Source organism: Pleurodeles waltl, chromosome 3_1, assembly GCF_031143425.1.
Source record: "Pleurodeles waltl isolate 20211129_DDA chromosome 3_1, aPleWal1.hap1.20221129, whole genome shotgun sequence".
Classification (NCBI taxonomy): Eukaryota; Metazoa; Chordata; class Amphibia; order Caudata; family Salamandridae; genus Pleurodeles; species Pleurodeles waltl.
This window is the reverse complement of record NC_090440.1, coordinates 1,305,986,450-1,306,008,661: the sequence shown is the minus strand read 5'-3', so window position 1 is coordinate 1,306,008,661 and position 22,212 is coordinate 1,305,986,450. Positions and strand designations below refer to the sequence as shown.

At 41.2% G+C, this 22,212-nt stretch overlaps 1 protein-coding gene across 6 annotated transcripts in view; it reads right to left on the bottom strand.

Annotated features, from left to right (window-relative positions):
- MYLK (myosin light chain kinase) overlaps positions 1 to 22,212 on the bottom strand; it is a 1,681,938-nt gene that overhangs the window by 925,715 nt on the left and 734,011 nt on the right. For all 6 annotated transcript variants that reach the window (XM_069224656.1, XM_069224654.1, XM_069224658.1 and 3 more), the window contains one exon: positions 17,754 to 18,340. In XM_069224656.1, the coding sequence (XP_069080757.1) occupies positions 17,754 to 18,340 (587 nt within the window). The remainder of the gene's footprint in view (positions 1 to 17,753; positions 18,341 to 22,212) is intronic.

Here is a 22,212-nt window from a genome sequence, read left to right as displayed (position 1 = left end):
AAACTTGGGGGCATATTTAAGAAAAATGCCGCTGCATGCAGTGCAACACCACTTTTCTTGAGTCCCATATTATCCCCCCTAATGCCACCAGGTGTGCAACATATTTAACATACGGCGCACCTTGGTGGTAGTTAGGGGACTATCGTCAAATCTTTTACGCTAGTCTGGCACTTTGCAGGAAGAGCAAAAAAAATATTGAAGGTAATCCTGCAAAGCACTCAGAGGCCCATTATAAGCAATGGAAGCCTCCTTTTAATGCCTGCTCTGAGCAGGTGTTAAAAGTGCCGAAAAAAATGGCGGAAGGAAATCTTTTAGATTTCCTTGTGCCATTTTTTTACCCCCCTAACGGTGGATACATTATGCCTGGCGCAGGCAAGTGCAATCCCAAAGGCTGATGACAGCCATGTGTAGAGTCTTTATCTTCTTTGAGACTATGCTTTGGGTGCTCCAGTTTGGAGAAAATGTTAGCACTATGTTGGGTGAGAGCCATCATCTTAAAAAAAAAATTGTCTGCTCCGCAGGAGTAGAAGTACTTTTTAAAGGGAACGGCTATAAAAAGGGTGCAGAAGCTATTCATTAGATTAAATATCCCAATCTCGAAAATGACTATAAGAGTGAGGTGCAGCGCAGAATAGTCCCCTGACGTCATAATGTACTTATGACATGTAACAAGTTGTGTGTTTTAACCGTTGTCTAATGTAAAAGTGGTGCACTCTAATTCAATACTGAAGTGTATTCACTGTAGTTATAGAAATACATATAATGTGTGTCTTAACTTCATTAAGTGAAATGTAATCATTGAATATAATATTTTAACCGTCCTCATTTTACTTGAATGAAATTGCATTTAAAAAGATAACAGTTTATGTAATGTAGGCACTAGTGTTTAAGTTTAATGTTAAAATGTATGTCTACATCATACTTATCTTTGTGCATTGGAAAAGTCTGCATTTATATTACCTGTATCATGTAATTCTTATTTAAAAAATTTAATTTGCATTCTTACTGTTGTAGAATTAAACCTTTGCATAGTACATAGGGCCCCATTCTAAAGAAAGTAAGCCCCTTTTAATGCCTGCGCTTGAACAGGTGTTAAAAGTGGCGTAAATAATCTCATAGGTTTCCTTGTACCATTTTTCTGGCTCCCCTAATGGGGGAACGCCCCCTTTGCATACATTGTACCTGGCCCAGGCATAATGTAGCGCAAAGGGTTACAGAGTGGCGTAATGCATGGATTGCGCCACCCTGTAAATACGGCGAGGGGGTTTCGGCCTCGTTGGGCCACATTAACATAAAAAATAATGTTGTTAATGTGTCGCAAGGTGACCCTAGTGCATTATAAATATGCCCCTTAATGTATATTTGCTTAACATTTGCTTGACTAGATGTAAAAATTCTTTAACGTGAGAAACCTTTTTCCATTTTCTGCTAACGTGTCATTTCACTGCAGGTATTTTTCCATTAAATGTTAGTTTGGAAATAGATGTGCTATTGTTTTACCAATAGAGAGTCTGAGAAAACAACCTTGGAAAGATACATGGAGAGACCAAGAATGAGAAGACATTCCTTTATTCATACATGTTGCAAATGATGTTTAGGAGACCAAGGACAGCCATGCTCCCAGGACTGTTGTGAGACCAAAACCTGATGCTGCAAGTTTTCACAGTGGGACAGGAGAATAATGGAGTTGCAGAGGACTCTGACTTTCCCCTTTTACACTATGCTTTGCTAAGTGTGGCTTAAGCATGCACTTAACACCCTAAGAAGAATCCTGACCGAGCCTCTGAAATGCTGGCATCTTCCTTTTTACCTTTCTTTCCAAATTTGTTTTCATTTTTCCAAATCCTTTGTGGCCTGTTTTTAATTCTGGTCTTTGCCCTTTGTTCTTTAGTTAGATTTTCACTTGTTTATATTTTAGGCTCTAAAGGACTTACCCAAATTGCTCATAGTTCATTTTAGCCAGATGATTTAATTTGCACTAATGTGTGAGAGATTTGACCACTGTCTATTTTTGGAGCATCACATTCTATGGCTGATATTTTGTATTTCTGGTACTGAGTGTCTGGCTAGTCTTGAGTTAACTCGACTATATTTGTTCAGGAGATTTGGCTATCCTATGGTGATTTTGTATCTTTACAGTATATTCTTGATATTGGTTTACGTTAACCTGCGTGTTCATTTGTAATAAAACCCTTTAACTTTATTTCTGACTTGGGTTTTCCTTGTGTGGCCAGTTTGGTAAAATAAATGTTGATCGCCTTTTACCTGATTTCCTACCTTCACCCTTTGCACGGATCCAAAGGTCCCTTCACCTTGAATTAGAGCGTACAAAATGCCCCATCAAAGCGGGATGCAAACTATCTCACTAGGATCCAATTAGAGCTTCTTCATGACCACAAAAGGCAGTGTACCTCAGAGTACTAGAAGAACTACTTATTTTTGGGGCTTGTATCCATGAGTGCCAGTCTCCCCAGGGGTGAACGGATGTCACCCGACATCTGTGCCATGTTGCTAGAAGAGCTATGTGTATGCCTGATTCCTGTGAGTGTCTGGCCTACTGAGAGAGGGAAAGGAGTGTATGACCCTGCAGGAAGATGACTGCCTGAGGAGAAGCCCAGCCGGTGTGCCCTGAACGTGGACAAGGTTATAGGTAAAAAGGGAACCAGTCTGTCGTTTGGGACCTTGGGTAAGCTAATGCATAACAAACTGTAGCCCCTAGATCGCAGATATCACAATAAAGGTACAAATATATCAGATGATCATTTTATTCAATTGCATATAAAAAAAACATTAAGAACCATGTGACAGTGCTGTGGGTGTGTGGTGGGAAACATGCTTGGTGCTCTCACACAAGTAATACACACCTGTGAATATTCGTGATCAACAGGGTGTAGCAAGTTTAAAAAACATGGCCATTTTTTTCTTACGTACAAACAAATTGAGTCCATAGAAGCAGTCAACAATATTTCAGTCTTTTAGACAGCTAGAAGGATCATTATCAGGACTAAGAATACATGAGCACAAGAAAAATAAAGAAAAGAAAACGGCACAGAAAATATAGTGTTGGAGTAGAGAAGGCCATAGAATTCCAATTTATACAATGAGCGGATGCTTATTGGGCACTGATCAAACATTGCTGACAGCACCAATTACCTCAATTCAGCTACAAATGGGGGGACTGGTGATAGGGGTTGAACGTAATGAAAGGAAATAGAATAAAACATTTCAGTGTAGTTTGGATGGGGCCCACGGGGTCTAAAGCAAGATGTCAGAAAGTAATGGTTGGTAAAGAAATTATGCAGAAATAAATGCCCTATCACAAGGACGCATATGTTGTAATGTGAGCTTGCAGAGTGAGCTGGTTCTAGAATGTAAACAGGCCTCCAGAGGAGTACCACAAGATCTTCCTGGACAGCAAACAATACTGCTTGAAAGGAGAGCTGAGTGAAGTCACCTGGGTGTGCTCCAGAAGTTAGCTGCTTCTCCTACATATTAGAAAATAAGGAAAGACTGCCGTAAATATGGACACATGGGTCATGAAAATAGAGGAAGGACAGCTCAGAGTATGCAAAAAAAGAATCTTTGTCCAGTGGCCACCATCTTGGAAAATGGACTGAAAGTATGGAAGATAATCAGAAAACATATAGGTAATGATGAAAGAGAAAGAAAATTGTATTATTATGAAAATTAACAAATACAAGATTCACAAATGAAAGGAGAAAGGTGTTATAATGACGTGCTGAAATGTACACAATTGATGCAAAACAGATGAGACCCCTGGGGGCTACTCAGAAATGCACATAAAGTAATTCCAGTCAATATCTAGTCTATTAGATTAAGGGAAAATGTCTCTGTTCCGGTTCAAATTAAATTAGCTCACATCTCCTGTTGTGTTAGACCGGTTTTCATTGTGTCCATCTTTAGAATGCATCTTAATTCTTCTTTATTAAGCAATTGTTCCATATCCCCTCCTCTTTCAGGTAATCTGAGGACACTGATCACTTGCCATTGGATATAATTTTTTTTGTGCCCATTGGTTAAGTAGTGCTGTACCGAAAGAGAAGTGGGGATCTTACAGTGGATATAGCTACAGTATTTGCAAATATGTACACTTAATTTTTGTGTGGTTTGTCTAGTGTAAGGTTTTCCACATGGATAGGTGTTTGTATATGCCACATTATAAATATTGCAGTTGAAAAAAACATTTAAGGGGTACCACGATGTTGTTATGTACAAACATTTTGGATTCTATAGAAAAAGACCATAGACTACAAATTGTAGCATTTAAAATGCCCAGTGGCTAGGGGTAGGCCACAATGTTCTTCCAATGTTTTGGGTGATTTATTTGATGCCAAGGAAGTCCGGATAAGATTATCCTTGAAATTCTTTCCTCTCTTATGTGAAATCATGGGTCATTCCAGAGCAAGGCCCCAATGCCAGAATCCTCCAATGTTTTCTGGTGCGTTTGGAAACCAAAGAAGAAATAGGGGAGAAGGTGGTTACACATATAAGTTTTTCTCCCTTGTTTTCCTTAACCAGTGGTTTAAGGAATGTATCCTGAGGGCAATACAATACATGTTTAAGTGAACACCTAAATAGGCATTTTGGGTACTCTCTGGGGGTCATTCCAACCCTGGCGGTCATCGACCGCCAGGGTGGATGACCACGGAAGCACCGCCAACAGGCTGGCGGTGCTTCCCTGCCCATTCTGACCGCGGCGGTAAAGTCGCGGTCAGAAAAGGGGATCCGGCGGTTTCCCGCCGGATTTCCCCTGTCTGGGCTGAATCTCCATGGTGGCGCTGCAAGCAGCGCTGCCATGGAGATTCCGACCCCCTTCCCGCCACCCTGTTTCTGGCGGTTTTTACCGCCAGGAACAGGATGGCGGGAACGGGTGTCTTGGGGCCCCTGGGGGCCCCAGCATGATTTTCACTGTCTGCTTAGCAGACAGTGAAAATCGCGATGGGTGCAACTGCACCCGTTGCACCCCTGCAACACCGCCGGCTCCATTCGGAGCCGGCTTCTGGGTTGCAGGGCCTTTCCCGCTGGGCCGCCGCCCGCCAATATTGGAATGACCCCCTCTGTCTATGAGTTTCTTGAGCAATATTTCTGCTTCCCTAAAGAAATCTGACTTATGGCAACAATTGCATCCGATCCTTAGGAATTGGCTGTACGGTAAGAAGTTATTTAAGGAACAAGGGTAGAAACTCAAATATTGCAATAAAGTATTCCCCTCAGTTGGTTTATGAAGGAGTGTTGCATGTAATGTATTGTTTCCTGCTCTTACTATTACGTCCAGGGAAAGGATTTCCTTTTTATCACTTGTTAGGGTAAAGTATAGCCTATAGTAGTTTTGATTTAACCATCTTTGAAATAGTCCCAAGGTTTCATGGGGACCCTTCCAGATCAATAAAATATCATTAATATAATGTTTTGATATTAGGATGTGGTTCCTGAACTTATTTAAAACAGTCAGTGTAAGACTATAAGTTGATAATGTACAGAATTGCAAAGTCCGGAGCAAAAACAGCCCCCATAGAAGTATCTTCTATTTACATGAAATCATTTGGTCAAATTTTAAAAACATTTTTGTAAGTACCAAGGTGAGGTAGTCTATTATGAAAGTCGTTGGAACTCTGTGTGGTCTTGGTATTTTATTGAGATAGTCATAGACAACCCTGATCCCTTCCTGATTGAGACAATCGCATATTTTTAACAAGATTTATAAATTCAATGGTATCTTGTATGTAGCAAGGCGTCAATAAAGTAAGAGGTTTTATTGAAAACTCTACATATTTCCCTCTGGGTTCCAGTATAGACCACAGCGAGAAACTATGGGCTTCCTGAAATTTGATACATTCTTGTGCACTTTGAGCAATGTATAAATCACAACAGTGTGAGGGTTTTTTGTGTTAAAAAAATGGATATCATTTTGGCTAAGGATACCTTCTGCTGTGGTTAGTCTCAAGATCTGCTTTAGTATATTACTAGTGGAATCCTTTGTAATTTTGGTATAATAGTCTGTGCTGGCTAGCTGGGGGTATAATTCTGATCTGTAGGTATATATGTCCTGCAATACATTTCTGCATCGTTTGTCTGCTGACTTAATGACTAAAGAAATATTCTTTTTAAGTGTATTAAATGTCTTATACTCTTCAAGTGCACTATTATAAAGTGTGAAAATATTATTTAGTTGAACTCTTGAATATCCTTAAAGACAAGTTTTTCAAATGTCAATATTTCTATAGAGGTACTGCTGGATGGAGTGAAAACGTGGTACATGAACAAGGGCAGATTGATTGAAGGGAGTGTTTAGGTTCCTACCTCTCCACTTTATATGTCTGTACAGCCCAAAGCCTGAAAGAGTGACCATCAGTGTGACCACGACATTGCTACCCACCAGAAGGAGCAGGCTGACTGATGCTATCATGAGCCGCCCCCATGGTAAGAGGACCTGTGACCACCAATAGTGGGGGAAGCAGGGTTCTTGTTGTTTGGGCAGTGGGACAACTTGGATTATTTCTGCTGCTCTGCTGCACCTGTGGGTGTTTGCCCATGGCACTGCTATAAATCGCAACTATGACTGTTCATGCTGCTATTGTCTCCAGGCCATATGCTCAAGATTCACAAGTGGCTGACACTGCAGTTAAACCAACTTAGTGACCTTGAATTTTAACTGTGCATCTACTGCAAAAAAGAAAGCATGTGTGTTGTGGTCCACAGACGACACAACAAAGATGCAGTAAGTACACAGTGAGTTTATTGATAACGCACTGCAGTAACCACAGGAGCCACTGCTGTATCCTCAGGGGGATGCGCTCCAACTGTCACCAATGAAACGCTCATCTGGAGTATGCAGTGGTCAAACACTCACACAAACACTCCAACTACACCTACTGGTGTGCGAACAGAACATATTATCTTTTTTACCCAAACAAACATTCTATAGTGCCCATCCCAAATAATGACATAACAACATAGAATGGATAGCTAACACAATCCCAGTAAAGCTTAACAGATAACAAACCCATACAAATAAGGAAAGTAGAACTAATATTTACAAATGCGAACTACATCAAAACACATAAAAATATCCTTGCTTATAACATTATGTTCCTTTGAATATACATGCATGAGCTATCACATAAAAGACATATAAAACCTATTACAGGTAATTCTCTTTGAGTTTCTATGGTGCACACTTTTGATGAGTTTATCTCCGTAGAACGTGTTGATTGCATTTTTCAATATCTGAGGTACTGTTTTCTTTTACCACATTACTAGATAGCAAATTTGCCTTATCATTAAGCCCACTCAAGGTATTACCTTGGACCTTTACAACTTTATCAACATTCCACCAATGACCACCATCAATTAAAACAGCATTTCCACACACCTTCTTCACCGTCACAGGTCACCATAACAAGAACCCCCTTTCTTCACAAAAGTTTGACATTGAATACATATCCTATCTGCTGGTTGTAGTATTAACTGTTTGATTGACCTTTTGGTATCATGCTTGTCTTTTGTCTTATCCTGTGCTTCTTTCACTCTACTAAACATGGAAACCTGATCCAGGTTACTTGTAACTTTATTTTTTACAGCTTTGGCTAACCAGGTGGGGAAAAGTAATGAGGTCCAACGGCAACCTCTGAGGAGTTCAAAAGGGGACACCTTGGTAAGTGAATGTGGTGTTGTGTGATAAAACCACAACGTAGACTTCATGGCTTCATCAACATCATAATTGGTGTCCTTTGTATGTGAGAAAGTAGCCTCACTCTAGCATGGTTACCCCCATTTGTGGCCTGTTTGTCAGTGTGTTTTGACTGTGTCACTGGGATCCTGCTAGTCAGGACCCCAGTGCGTATGGTTTGTGGCCTACTTTTCAGTATGTTTCACTGTTTTCGTCAGTATGCTTTACTGTGTCACTGGGATCCTGCTAACCATGACCCCTCCTGCTAACCATGATCCCAGTGCTTATGCTCTCTCTAGTTCCAAATTTGTCCTTACATATTGGTAACCCAGTATTTCACTCCAAATTGGCATACTGGGCCCCCATTATACGTCCCTAGTATATGGTACCTAGGTACGCAGGGCATTGGGGTTTCAGGGGATCCTTACGAGCTGCAGCATTTCTTGTGCCACTCATAAGGAGCCCATACAAAGGCTTCTACAGGACTGCCATTGCAGCCTGTGTGAAATAGCGCATACACTTTTTCACATCCATTTTCACTGCACCAGGGCACTTATAAGTCACCTGTATGTCAGGCCTTCAGATCCTGAAGGCTTGGTGCAAATTACCTATATCTGAGGGCACCCCTACACTAACCAGAGGTGCCCCCATGTTGTCCAGGCCCACCTTACCGAACTTCGTGAGTGTGGGGATGCCATCTTAAGTGTGCACTGTGCATAGGGCAATACCTATGCACAGCTCCACAATGGTAACTCCGAATATGGCCAAGTAAGGTGTTGAGCAACTGGGAATTGTATCCCAATACTGATTCCAGTATTGATTGCACAATACCAGGCACTCTGGGGGCTCCACAGTGGACCCCCAGTACTGCCATACCAGCCTTCTGAGGTTTCCACTGCAGCCCCAGCTTCTGCAACCTCATAGACAGGCTTCTGTCCTCCTTGGGCTTGAGTAACTCAATCCCAGGAAGGCAGAACAAAGCATTTAATTTGGGAGAGGGGTGTTACACCCTCTACCTTTGGAAATAGGTGTTATATGCATGTTAGAGGTATCCTCCCAGAGCCCCCGGAAATGCTTGAAGGGCACAGATGGTGGCCTCCTTGCATAATCCAATCTACATCAGTTCAGGGACCCCCATTCCCTGCTCTGGCATTAAACTGGACAAAGGAAAGGGGAGTGACCACTCCCCTGTCCATCACCACCCCAGGGGTGGTGCCCAGAGCTCCTCCAGAGTGTCCCTGGGTTTTGCCATCTTGGATTCCAAGTTGGTGAGGCACTCTGGGAACATTTAAGTGGCCAGTGCCAGCAGGTGAGGTCAGGGACACCTCCTGTTAGGTGCTTAACTGGTTAGGTGACCAATCCCCCTCTCAGGGCTATTTAGGGTCTCTCCTCTGTGTGTTTCTTCAGATTCGGATTGCAAGACTCCAGCAGGAATCCTCTGCATCCTTTACTTCATCTTCTACCGATGGATCAACCTCTGACTGTTCCAGGAACTCTACAAAACTGCAACAAAGAAGCAAAGATGACTTATGCAACACTGTAACTTAAGCTCCTGCCAGCAACTGCAACAGTTTCCAGGTTGTGCATCTTCCAAGGACTGCCTGTCTTCAGCCTGCACCGGAAGAACCAAAGGAATCTCCTGTGGAGTGACAGAGTCACTTCCCTGCTTCAGCAGGCACCTCTCTGCAGTAACGACCGCTGGCTTGGGTCCCCTCTCCATGACAGGCGTGGATCCAGCAACACGGGTGGTGGACTAAAGTGACTCCGGCAATCCCAACGTCCAGCTGTCCAACTTTAATGGAGGTAAGAGCTTGCCTCCCCACGCAAGACAGAACCCCCATGCACCGCGTGACTTGCAGTTGCCAAGGCTTGTGTGCGACCTTCCAAGACATTATTTGTGCACAGCACAGCTTAGGTCCCCATCACTCCATCCTGTGACGCACAGCTTCGTGAGTGGTTCTCCGGCAGTGTGGGAATCCTTTGTGTCATGCTGCATGGTATTCCATTTGCACCTCCTTTGTCCCCTTGCTGTGGGGTTTTTGTGCAAGCTGCCTGGTCTTCTGAGGGCTCTTTGAGTTGCTGAGAGCCCCCTTTGTCTCTCCCTCCTTGTTAGAGGCCACCGGGTCCCTCCTGGTCCCAGGCAGCACCATTTTCAGCCAACCAAATGTTTTGTGTGCGCCAAGGCCTGTTGGCGGAATCCAGTGACGCAAACCAGACTGCATTCATCCATCTAGCATAGGACACCTTTTGCACCAACCAGGAACCCACATGTCTTCTTTGGTGCAATACTGACTTAGTCTTCTCACTGGTGGTTCTACTTTTGCACCTTTATCCGGGTTAGCAGGGGCTCCTGTTCTTTCTGGACTCTTCAGTGCTTCTTGGACTTGGTCCCCTTCTTCCACAGGTCTTCAGGTCCAGGAATCCATTGTTGGTGTCTTGCAGTCTCTTCTGGTTCTTGCATTATCTTCTATCACAACTTCTAGTGTGTTTTAGGAAACTTGCTGTATTTGACTCTTGCTTTTCTGAACTCTGGGGTGGGGTATTTTACTTACCTTTGGTGGTTTCTTCCACTCCCAGCGTCCCTCTATATACTACACTTACCTAGGTGGGAAACCGACTTTCGCAGTTCACTATTTTAGTACATGGTTTGTGTCCCCCCATGTCCATTGCAACCTATTGTGATTTTCACTATTTGCACTTTTTTCCTACTGTGTCCTTACCTGTTTTTGGTTACTAGTGCATATGTTGTGTAATTTACTTACCTCCTAAGGGAGTATAGTCTCTAAGGTAATTTTGGCATTGTGTGACTAAAATAAAGTACCTTTATTTTTATAACACTGAGTATTGTCCTTCATGTGTGTGAGTACTGTGGGACTACAGTGGTAATGCATGAGCTTTGCATGTCTCCTAGTTCAGCCTTGGCTGCTCTGCCTACAGCTACCTCTAGACAGCCTGACTTCTAGACACTGACTACATTTCACTAATAAGGGATAACTGGACCTGGTATGAGGTGTAAGTACCTTTGGTACCCACTACAAAACAGGCCAGCCTCCTGCACACGTAATGTACCCAACCACAGCCCTATTCATTCTTTCCACCAAAACATTGGTTTGTGGATGGTAAAGTGAGCTCCTTAAATGCTTCACCCGAGATTCTTCCAGAAACAATTGTATTTCATGATTTAAAAATTGAACACTATTATCAGAAATGATAGACTCTGGGAAGCCCTCCCTCATGAAAATATCACTGAAAAAACTAGCTCCCTTGCTAGCCATGGGTTTTGAGAAGAAACAAACTACTGGCCATTTGCTATGGTAGTCCATCATCACAAAAGCATAGCATAAGTGATATGGGAGGCAATGAAAGGGTCCTATCATATCAATGCCCAATTTCATCCATGTTCTCTTAGGTAGGGTTATTGGTTGTAGAGGTGGAGTCATCACCTTGAACCCTTTCTCAGGTCTGCTACACATCACACACTTTTTCACCACCATGTCCACATCTCTGTCCATAGAAGGCCACCAATAATGGGCTCTAACCCTTGTCCTCATCATGGTAACTCAAGATGGCCTTCATGTGCATTGTTAATTAACAAAGGGCAATTGATGTCTGGAGGCATACATTCATCACTTCTCATCACCACCCAGTCTTCAATAGAAAGGTCTTCTGTGACCTTGGCAAAATGTTGTATTTCTGAACATAAATTCCTTTCTTTTTGCCATCCATTCACAATAAGCTCTTTTACTTTTCCAATACAGCATTATTCTCCCCAGCAGTTTTCCAATCAATCTCAGTACAAGCTTTGCTCTCACCAATATCCACTAGTGCTTTGAAGCAATCTTCTTTATCAGTTTCAGGATATTTAAGATTTTGATCACCGACAGGTAACCTTGACAAAAAATCTGCTGTGAATTTTTCCTTACCCAGAATGCGTTTCACTTTGAAGGCATATTGACACAATTTGGTGGTAAGATAATCAATATGAGGAGTGGTGTGCTTGACCTTGTCCCCACTCAAAATGTACACCAGAGGATTGTGATCAGTCTGTATTACATATTTTTTGCCCTACATATAACTCTTGAATTGCTCACTCACCCAGTAGCATGCCAGTAACTCTTTTTCAATTACTGGGTAATTTACCTCAGGTTCACACAGCACTCTTGAAGCATAGCTAATGACAGTTTCACTTTCACCAGTACAATGAGTTAGGACTGCACCCAGCCCATATTTACTGGCATCTACTGTAATCATACACTGTATACCTGGGTCATATACACTCAATGTTCTTCCATTTGTCATTTCCAGCTTAACTCACTCAAACGTGTCTTGGCATGCACTATCCCATTTGAATGGAATCTTGTTTTTGAGTATATTCAAAAGGACTTTCATCTTAGTGTCATAACCTGGTATAAACCTGGCATAATATTTGCACAGCCTAAAATACTAGCCTAGCTCCTCCTTGATCTTGGGATTGGGGCATTCTACTACCATGTTAACTAATCCTGGTCTTGGGGAAATGCCCTTAGTCAAGATACAATGTCTCAAAAATTAAATGTCTATTTTCCAGAACATGCACTTCTTTTTCTTTACAACCACCCCATTTGTCCTAAATATGTGGAGTACAGATCTGTGAATCTTGTTGTTATCTACCAAGTGGTTGGCAAAAATCAAAACTTCGTCCTGAAATGCTAAGACTCCCTTAACTTTTTCAAACGGTTGGTCCATTATACGCTGGAACACCAAAGCTGCAAAAGCTAGGCCAAACAGCATTCTGCAAAATTGGATGGTTCCAAAAGGCGAGTTGAATACTGTATAATGGCAGGACATATCTTCCAACACAACCTGGTGATACACAGAGGCCAAATCAGTTTTGGGGAACCACTCAGTACCTCTAAATTCCTCTAAGAGATCACTAATCATGGGTAGGGGATGGGAGTCTATTCAAATTTCTTTGCTACACCTCCTCAAATCCACGCAAAAACATACATCACCATTGCATTTGCAAGCAAGGACTACAGGCTGGATTCAATGGGTTCACTTACTCCATTGTTTTTGAGCTTATGCAGTTCACTTTTGAGGTCCTCCCTGAGACTAATTGGAACTGACCTAATCTCGTGCTTGACTGAAATGGCACCTTGCTTGAGTTTTATTCTGTGTTTTAAAAGCCACAATCTTTCCCAAACTTGTGGAAAAAACATTGGGAAATTCGTACGCAAAAGGAAATGATGCTAGTAACTCCTTGATGACTAATACTTGTTTCTTAGTCCCGGTTTAAGAACGTCTCCAAAATGACCTTGATGGTACCATCCTAATATTTTCAATCCTCTGAATGCCACATAGATTTCGCCTTGGATCTTGTGTCTTCAATTAAACCTTCCAACTCAATTTTTCTACCCTGGTACGAGACAGGTGCTCTATCTGGAGGGAGCGATATTCTATTTCCCCAGGCTTTACGAAGCAATTTTGAAGTAATCATTGTAATATGTGCTCCAGTGTCAACCAACAGGCTTAAAGTCTTATCACCCATGTGAACATTGACATAGGGATCAACAAATTCACACAGGTCCCAACTGACAATCTTCTTTCCCGTGACCACAACAATCAGGTCTTGGGAAGCTTTGACCATGTGTTGATTCACAGCTTCTTCACTTTCATCAACCACATTGCTGGCTTACTGTACTCTTGTCTATGCACACTGACTAACTTTAGAAAAGTGTCCAGCTTTACCACACTTTCTACATGGCACATTCTTGGAGGGACAACCCCTGTCCTCCCTGCTGTGTGGTGGGTTACCACACCTAAAACATGTTTGTGCACTTAAAAAACCTTTTCTCTATCATTTAAGTGTCTTTGTGATTCATTTGACCGCACGTCACTACATTAACATTCTCTTTTACAGATGTAATCGCATTGAGTTGTTTAAGTAATATCTGTGGTAGTTCCAATCTTTTTGCTACTTTTATGACTTCTTCCAATGATGGATTGCCCATAGTCAAAAGTTTTTCTTGTGTATGCTTGTCAGCGCAGTGGCCAATGAGCTGATCTCTTACCAATTGCTCTTGGAACTCTCTGAATTCACATTGAAAACATAGTTTCCTTAGAGCACTAATGCAAGCACCAATGTCTTCATATTACATTTGGGAACGTTTGAAAAATGTATGCTGTAGAACAACCAAAATGGGCTGGACATCATATCTGGTAACCAATTTTTCCACTACCACCCGATAGACATCTAACGCCTCTCCCTCAGCTAGCACAAGCTTGGGTAGGTGTTTATACTTTTATCTAACTTCAAAACTCAAAGAAGGTAGCAAAAGATTTTTTCTCTCTGGTCTATATTGCGATGCCCCTATGGTATTTTGATATATATAAAAACCATCAAATCATTGTTTCCACGGAATGCTGGGCTTACCAGGTGACTCTAAAAATGAGACTGGGGGATTCACAGCCGGTATGATGGACTGGACGATGAGCAAGAAACTCTAGATAGTAAAATGTTGAAGAGTCTAATATAGAACTACTCCAAACCAGATAGATTGTAACTGTTGAACCCAGGTGTGCATATATAGTTCTCAATGGTAGGGTTAACGAATTGGTTAACAGAAGATGAAAGGTGTGTACATCAACGTTTTATGTACCAAAGATAAGCAAAACATTACATGGCCAGTCAATAAGCGGGTCTTCAAACTATACACAACACTGTTTTACTTGTCAAAAGTGTGTGCATCACCGCTTGGAGATGCACCAAAATATGGAGACTGACATTTAAAGATTTGAAAATGGTGTGCACATCACCAACAATGTGCACTATATCTAATAATATAAGTAATGCAGTGCCTCAGTTGAATGCACCAAAGTTAAACATAAGAAATTTTCTGGCCACGCCATACACAAGTCTTCAAAATTGTGGACAACACTGTTTTAGTTGTCAAAGGTGTGCGTATCACTGCTTGGACTCGCACGTAAATTTGGAGACTGACATCACCATTGATGTACACTGTAAGCAATATAAATAAGTGATGTGGTACCTCCTTATGCCCTGAAAATGGTGGCTATTATGGTCACAGGGGCACACATGACAGCGTAGGTTGTACATGTAGCACCTCAGGCTAGATGAGCTGGCAGCACGTCATTTGGGCGGTCCAGCTGCATACACACTCCTAAAATGATGGCCAGCACTGGGTAGATGCTCGCTGCCTGACTTCACACTTTCCGTTTTACTTTTGCGCATGCGGCAAAGCACTCTTCCGGCTTTCAACAACGTCTTTCCTCTTCAGGTTAATGCTGCCAGGAAAGCACGAAAAATAACAAGGGCATACTGATAAATTGCAGCCGCTCTCACTTGGCAAAGTGGAAATCGATGGTTGAGCAGAATTAACAGCGTGGGCTCTGTTCAGTGGCTTCAACTTGTCGCTAAAACAATGTTGTGGTCCACAGATGACACAACCAAGAAGCAGTAAGTACACGGTAAGCTTATTGATAACTTCTTGCAGTAACCACAGAAGCCACCGCTGTACACTCAGCCAGACGCATTCCAACTGTCACCAGTGGAACGCTCATCCGGAGTATGCAGTGGTCGAACACTCACACCAACATTCCAGCTGCACCTATTGGTGTATGAACACAACAGTATGTTTTCAGTGTGCTTTGAAGCACTGACAGAACGTTTTGTAGCTGGACATGATTGAAGTCACTTACAGGTTAGAGAACCAGGGAAGTTGCTCAGTCATACCATATTGAGCATGCCTCTTTGTCACAATCTTGTTTATTCATATTCTTTGCGATTATAACCCCATATCACCCATGTTAGCACCCTGTGCCTGCTTGACCTTCCTTTGTATAGTATTATATTTGATATGTAAGAAAAAGTATATCTCTTTTTCTATAAAGTAATGCATGTTCTGTGTCTCTACTCCCCACACTACCTCCTGCAGAAGCCTTTGACTGCTCGCATTCGCTAGCCTGAAAGTCAAGAGCGGAATGGAGATATCTGGTGCCCAGTTTGTAATGCCATAGTAGGTCAGTCCTTAGACAGCCATTGGAAAAAGGCTTAACCACCCTGATTAAGGACCAGTAACCCCTTCTTTACCCTTGGGCCCTGCATGGGTTCAGGCAAAGAGGATGAAAAAAACAAGGGAAGCGGGGCTGATAGAAGGAATGGAAAGAGTGGATAAGGAGAAGAAAGAAGCAGAAGAAAGAGAAAAACAATGAAGGAAAAGACAGAGAAGTGAATGCAGAAAAGAAGAGGAGATCAAGGATATTTTAAAAATTTCCCATCATGGTCATTCTTTGTAAAATTATTGGGGATGGTTTGGTAAAGGTTTAGATTACCTTTCCTACCAATTGACCACATTTGTCACCATTGTTAATAGCTTTTATTATTCTATATTATAATGAAAAATTAATTTCACAGGGTTTTTTCCCATACCACAGTTCCCCACATTTTGCTAACCAACATCCCTGAGAAATAAAAATCTGCTTTGCAATGAACTTCTGAGGCCTATTATGTTAGAAATCCACAGAAATATTCACAGTGCAGGCTTCAAAGTGGTTCATGATCGGGAAGTTTGAGACTGCATGGCTGAGTGGCAGAGACAAAGGGACATATTTATAATGTCCTAGTTCCACTTTGCGCCACATTCACGTAATTAGTTTTGACGTTAATGTGGCCCAACGTGTCCGAAATCCCCACGCGTATTTACAGGGTGGCACAATGCATGCTCAAGAGCAGGCATTTAAAAGGGGCTTCTATTCCTTAGAATGGGGCCCTTTGTACTCTGCATGAGTAGCACCAATATTTTGGCAGTACTCCTCCAGAGTACATCAATAGCGTCATGAGAAATTACGCTATTGCCCCCTACCCTGCGCAATGGTACGCTGTATTTTAAATATGGCGTACACATGGTGGCAGTAGGGGGATCCAAAATGCGCAGGGAAAGTGGCGCTGCACTTGGTGCAGAGCCACTTTCATAAATCTGCCCCTAAGCGATCTCCTCTTCAGAGATGGGTTCCTCCTTAGAGTGCGTGACAGTGAAATTATACTGCAACAGAACGTCAGCATCTCTAATTGGGATGGGGTCCCTGCCTTACAGTGACGACCATATGATTAGTCTTCTATTTCAAAATAATAACTGGCAAACAGTGACATACTCCATACACACACTATGGAGATTTTTGCCACACCATTTAATTTCTTGTCACCTTTGGTTGCACAGGGATGCTAGCACCTACATTTCACCTGTCCTAATAAAGACCCTATAATTAACACTTGGATCAAAAGGTCAACCACTAGTGTGCTGGACTGTTGAACAACCAGTGCAAATGAGGGTATTTAGCAAAGAAATTGTTAAATTGTTGATAATTTCCCTCAAGCTATTAAGAATATTGGCAACCACTGTTTTCCTTTTTTATGTTACTTCTGTTCTTTCATGGTTTGTGCATATATCTATCACCAGAGCACTAGACTGTCACTCAATGTTGTTGGTAGCATATGCTTTTGGATGTTTACTTTGTTGTGTTTTTTCATCTCTTGGTGACAATATATGTATTAATTGCATTGTTGATGGACCTTGTGTTAACTAAAGAATAATCTCAATGTGATTCATTTTCCTGAGCTATAATTCATATTCTCCACAATTACGACTCTTAGGGCCAGATGTAGCAGAGGGTTTTTCCCATTCTGTGTCAATGGGAAAATGTGTTCGTACATATGGCCCTTAATTCCAAATGAACCAGACAAAACCATTTTGTTTTTGCATTGAATTATGGACACAGACACTGCACAAGTGATTTAATTGTACAGTGGGAAAAGGAGGAGGCTTGAACGAACTCAAACGGTCAATGCTGGTGGTAGGGGCAAAGAAAAATCCATTTAGCTATCTTTATTGTGGGACTAACTGAAATTAAATTCGCCTTTGCTGTTGGTGCTGCTAATTCTAAAGCAGTATCATTGCTGTGCATCATAACTTCACAAAGAAAATACATTCTTCATTCCTACAGTAAATAAATACGTTGTTATAAAGAAAATATCTAAGAAATGATATTAATTAAAATGTGTATTTACCTTTGCACCTAAAGATCACATCTTCGCCTTCTGTGGCTTCTTGTGTTACTGGCTGAATGTCAAATATAGGAGGAGATCCTCGTATCTCTCGGTTGTGCTCCACCGTCACCTTTCGGCTTTCAAACTCCTGAGTCTTCGCCTGCGTGACGGAGGGAGGCTTTTTCACCTGCACAGGAATCTCCTGCACTTCTTTTCTTCTCTCTCCTGTGACTAATTCAGAAGACATTTTTGATTCTATCCTCGGTGCAGACTTGACCTTAATTGACTGCAGAGTTATAGTGCTGGCAGATCGCTCTTGTGGGCTTGATTTTGGGGGGTCCCTTTTGATCACACCAATCGGGTCTGTTCGTGGTTCTGCCACCTGCGTCTGCATGCTACCCAGGTTCTCTTTGGAGGGACTGAGTGGGGGTTGTGCGGGATCTTTCGAGGAAATGTGTGATGTTTCATTCTTCAGTTGTAGCTGTTCCCTTCCTTTGAAAGCGATTTCTGTGCTGCTGGTTTTCTGTTCTTTGAGAATGCCATTCGTGCTTGTCTGTCGGACTTCTGAACTTGTTTTCGTAACCGTTGTAGCAGGCTGTGCTGAAAAGCTGAAAGCAGAGAGTTCAGTGTATTAACAATGTTCCACCCTGATTGGTTTTATATACAACAGCCCTGTTAAGCAGGCAGTGACTCGACATGAAAGAATTTAAAGAGTATTTGTATTGTAAACTTGCTTGAGCTACAGCAAAGTGTCCCCTTACAAAATCACCTTCTTTTCTCACCTATCAGGAATATTTACCCATGGGGGGCACAGGTATTAAAGGTTCAATACATGTTAGACCAGGGCCACATGAACAAGGCATTTGTGACCCTGAAACTTCCAGGAAAATAGCCAGTGTTGCACTCTGTTTCTTTCATTGCATATATCATACTACCCCGTGTGATCATCCAAAAAGATCTTTTGGAGTAATTATGAGAGGGGCTTAGACATCACCCACATGTTGCCTGCTCTAAATACAGGATTAGATTGGGCTAAAGTTGTGTCTTTCCACTGATAAGAGTGCTTCAATTGCACTTTTTGGCTAGTGCCAAAGATGATACACAATACAGCAGGTCTGAGTTGGTCATGGTAGCAAGCTAATGATCATGGATACAGGCCAGATCTGTTCATGAAATGTTACAATGAACTCAGTAGGCTTTACATTTATGTTGCTAAAAGCATTTGTTAACATCATTCCTTTTAACTATGGATTGTTATTACTCTACATGAAGGCCTTCAGAGATGAATTTTGTGACAAGGAATCTCATTGATAACTGCAGTAGGCAAGGGTTCTGCTGTTGTCCACCCCCTTCCACAATCCATAGATAGAGAGATTTTCTCTCTAAGAATCCTTTTGAAGCCCTCTTGGGATAGATAGTATTTTGCCCAGTCAACTGTTATTTTGTTTACCTTTGTAATTGTATGGCTGTGTCGAAAGTTTCCTCGTGATAAAGCTTATGCTCAAAACAGCAGGCCTGAGTTGGTTATAGTGACAAGCTATACACCTGATTGGTGGGCAGGGAAAAGTAATGACTGATGCCAAAAGTCTGATCTGCTTGTTGTGAACATTTATGACAAAGGCAGCAGGCCTACCTTATTTATTCCAATAAGCAATTGTTAAAGCCAGTAGGTCCCCAACAGAGGGTGACCAGATTGTGTTACAAGTTATATACAGATATTCTGTTACATGTAATTTCACAGATTACCGTAGTAGGCAAGGGTTTTGGTGTTGCTCACCTACTGTAATGATAATGCTCAGGCCTTATTGAGAGGGGTTGTATATTGGTTTGCAAACTCTATTTTTCTACATCGTTGTAATTTTATAATTGTATAAGTGATGGTTGCCAGTTATGTGCACTTGATTGTGTTACAGTGTCAAGCCAATGGCAAAGGCTACAGATGTTTTGGGTTTGTTAAGGAAAAAGTGTACCAGACTCCACAAGTTTGATCTGTTTATTATGCAATGTTATGTCAAAGCCAGTAGGCCTGACTTAGTAATTGTGAAAAACGTGTTATATATGCAATAGGCTTTTAAGGACAGACTTTTAATAAACTGTATAAAAGCCAGTGGGCAGATATTTTAGATACAAATGTAATTTTATGACTCCATGCCGGATGGCTGCCTTAAGGAAAGCTTACGCTTAGTACTGTAGGCCAGATATGGTAACTAGCCAACTAGATGTGGTTATATTAACAGCTATAGGCTTATTGGTGCACTGGGAAATGTGATGCCAGATGCCATAGATCTGATATGTTTATTTAAAAAAGTTATGATAGTAAACTGTACAGTGCATAACCCATGCTGCTGCTGACATTACAAGTATACTTAATATAACATGGAATATCATGCTATTGACATGGATAACATTATGTTTGTTTCTGTGAAACAATAAGAGCTAATAAAAAAAGAAATGTTATGTCAAAGGCAGTGGGTGTGGCTCATTTCCTATGAAATACATTTATTAAAGCCAATAGGCCCCTAAGAGTGGTTTAATATAACGCTTTGTTACAGGCTGTAGTAGTTTGGTTTTCAATTTCCTACTTTTGTAGTTAACCTTTCATTTCTTTCATTCTTATAGTTTTCTTGGAATTTTTCTTGAGAGGATAGTACAGCTTCCCTGGCAGTGCTAACAAGCTACTTGTTTGCTGCTTATTTGATCTGTAGTGTGCTGCATCCCAGGTGGCCACTTGCATGTGACAATTACAGAAAGTTAAGGTCCATGGTGTATCATTGTTTTATCATGTCATAATGGCAAGGGAGGCCATGCAGGAACTTTAAACTAGCGATGTAAAATACAATGTGCAATAAACAATGTACTATACAACTACAAGATGGGAACAGTCACTATTTAGTATTTGTTACTGTGTTTATAGAGCAGCATGTTTGCTTTTTTCTGCTTGTATTCTTTGATTTATCTTGCATACGGTGTTGAATTTGAATGTATTTTATTGTGGTTGTGTCTGAGGGTGAAGGCAAGAATGAGTCAGTGGATGGATGAATGGATGCAAAAGTGCAAATATGAGTGACAGAGTGCTTGGTTGATGAATTAATGAGTGGCAAACCCATCACTAACACAAAGAACTTTCGTTTATAAGTCAGATCCATTGGCATTGCCAGTGATTGTTTCATCCAGCAGCTTAGAACTAGAAAGTGATAAAGTTTCAAATTTCAAGGATACTTTGCCACTCTAAAAGAGCAGGACCATATCGCATATCAATTCCATAACACTGTTGAAGGAATAAATATTATAATTCAAAACTCCGACCAACTTGTCAGCTGGTGGGAACTGTGATGAATTCTGTAGTTAGGGAAAAGCCTAATGCAGTACTGAGCACTGTGGTTCCTGTGGTCTATGTCTCCAGACTGAGAATACTGTTTTCATTGTTCGGAGATGCCTGGCAGCCCAGGAGTAAGGAAACAGAACCACTACTGAAAATCTTAATGGATACAGTTAGCAGGCACATCTACATTATCAGCCAGTGACTTTTAATAAATGAAGGGAAACAGGTGAAATAGGATATTGTGAGTCTTAATTGTAGTTTAGAGACAATTTAACTAGAGAAAATAAAAATAATCTGCCACGTAATTTCCTCTCTACATTACGAGCAAGGTCCTATGAGCTACCCTTTCAATGTTTCTAGTCACCATCATCATCATCAAACAATCTTTATTCAGTGTTTACAAAAGAAAACCATTAAAGAGAACACATATGTACAAATTAAAAATGCAAGATATTAAAAATCAGCACACAGTCTCTATTCCAGCTCCATTTAAAAACACATGCAACAAAGATACAGGTGCATTGGTCAGATATTAGTTGTGAATACAATAAGGAGGTGTAGCCTGGGTGAACTGTTTCTCTTTAACCAAGGGAATTATAAAATATTTACATATGCGGCTCTGCTTCATTTGCCTACCCTTGGACTGTCATCCCTACTGCTGTCATATATTGATTTTCTCATTGTACTCTGCTTTTATTAGACCTCAATTTTTTGAATGACCATATGCTATCTTTATTTCTTATTCTTTTAAATCCATTTTCATTATTCTTTTTCTTGTATTCAAACACTCCAGTACAGAAATTTAAGAATCTTGTACTTCATTTCCAATTTGCATCTTGTACTGCTGTAGCAAGACATACTTTTGTTTGTTTTCCTTCTTGTAAAAAATTTAATTAAAATACTTTGAAATAAATAAAAGGACAAAAGAAAATAAAATGCATAGGGCATCATTTATGAGGCTCTAATGGCACACTGCTCAACCGAAGCATCATTTTTTTTTTTACACTCCAGTGGCGCAGTGTGCCAGTCCATATTTAGAAAGACACGCAAAGCCATCTTGTGTGGCTTTTCGTGGCCTTGTAAATATGGACCCCTTTCACGCATAACACTGTGTGAAAGGTCGGTTCTATGGGTGTTGCTTAGGGTGTTCCCATGCAA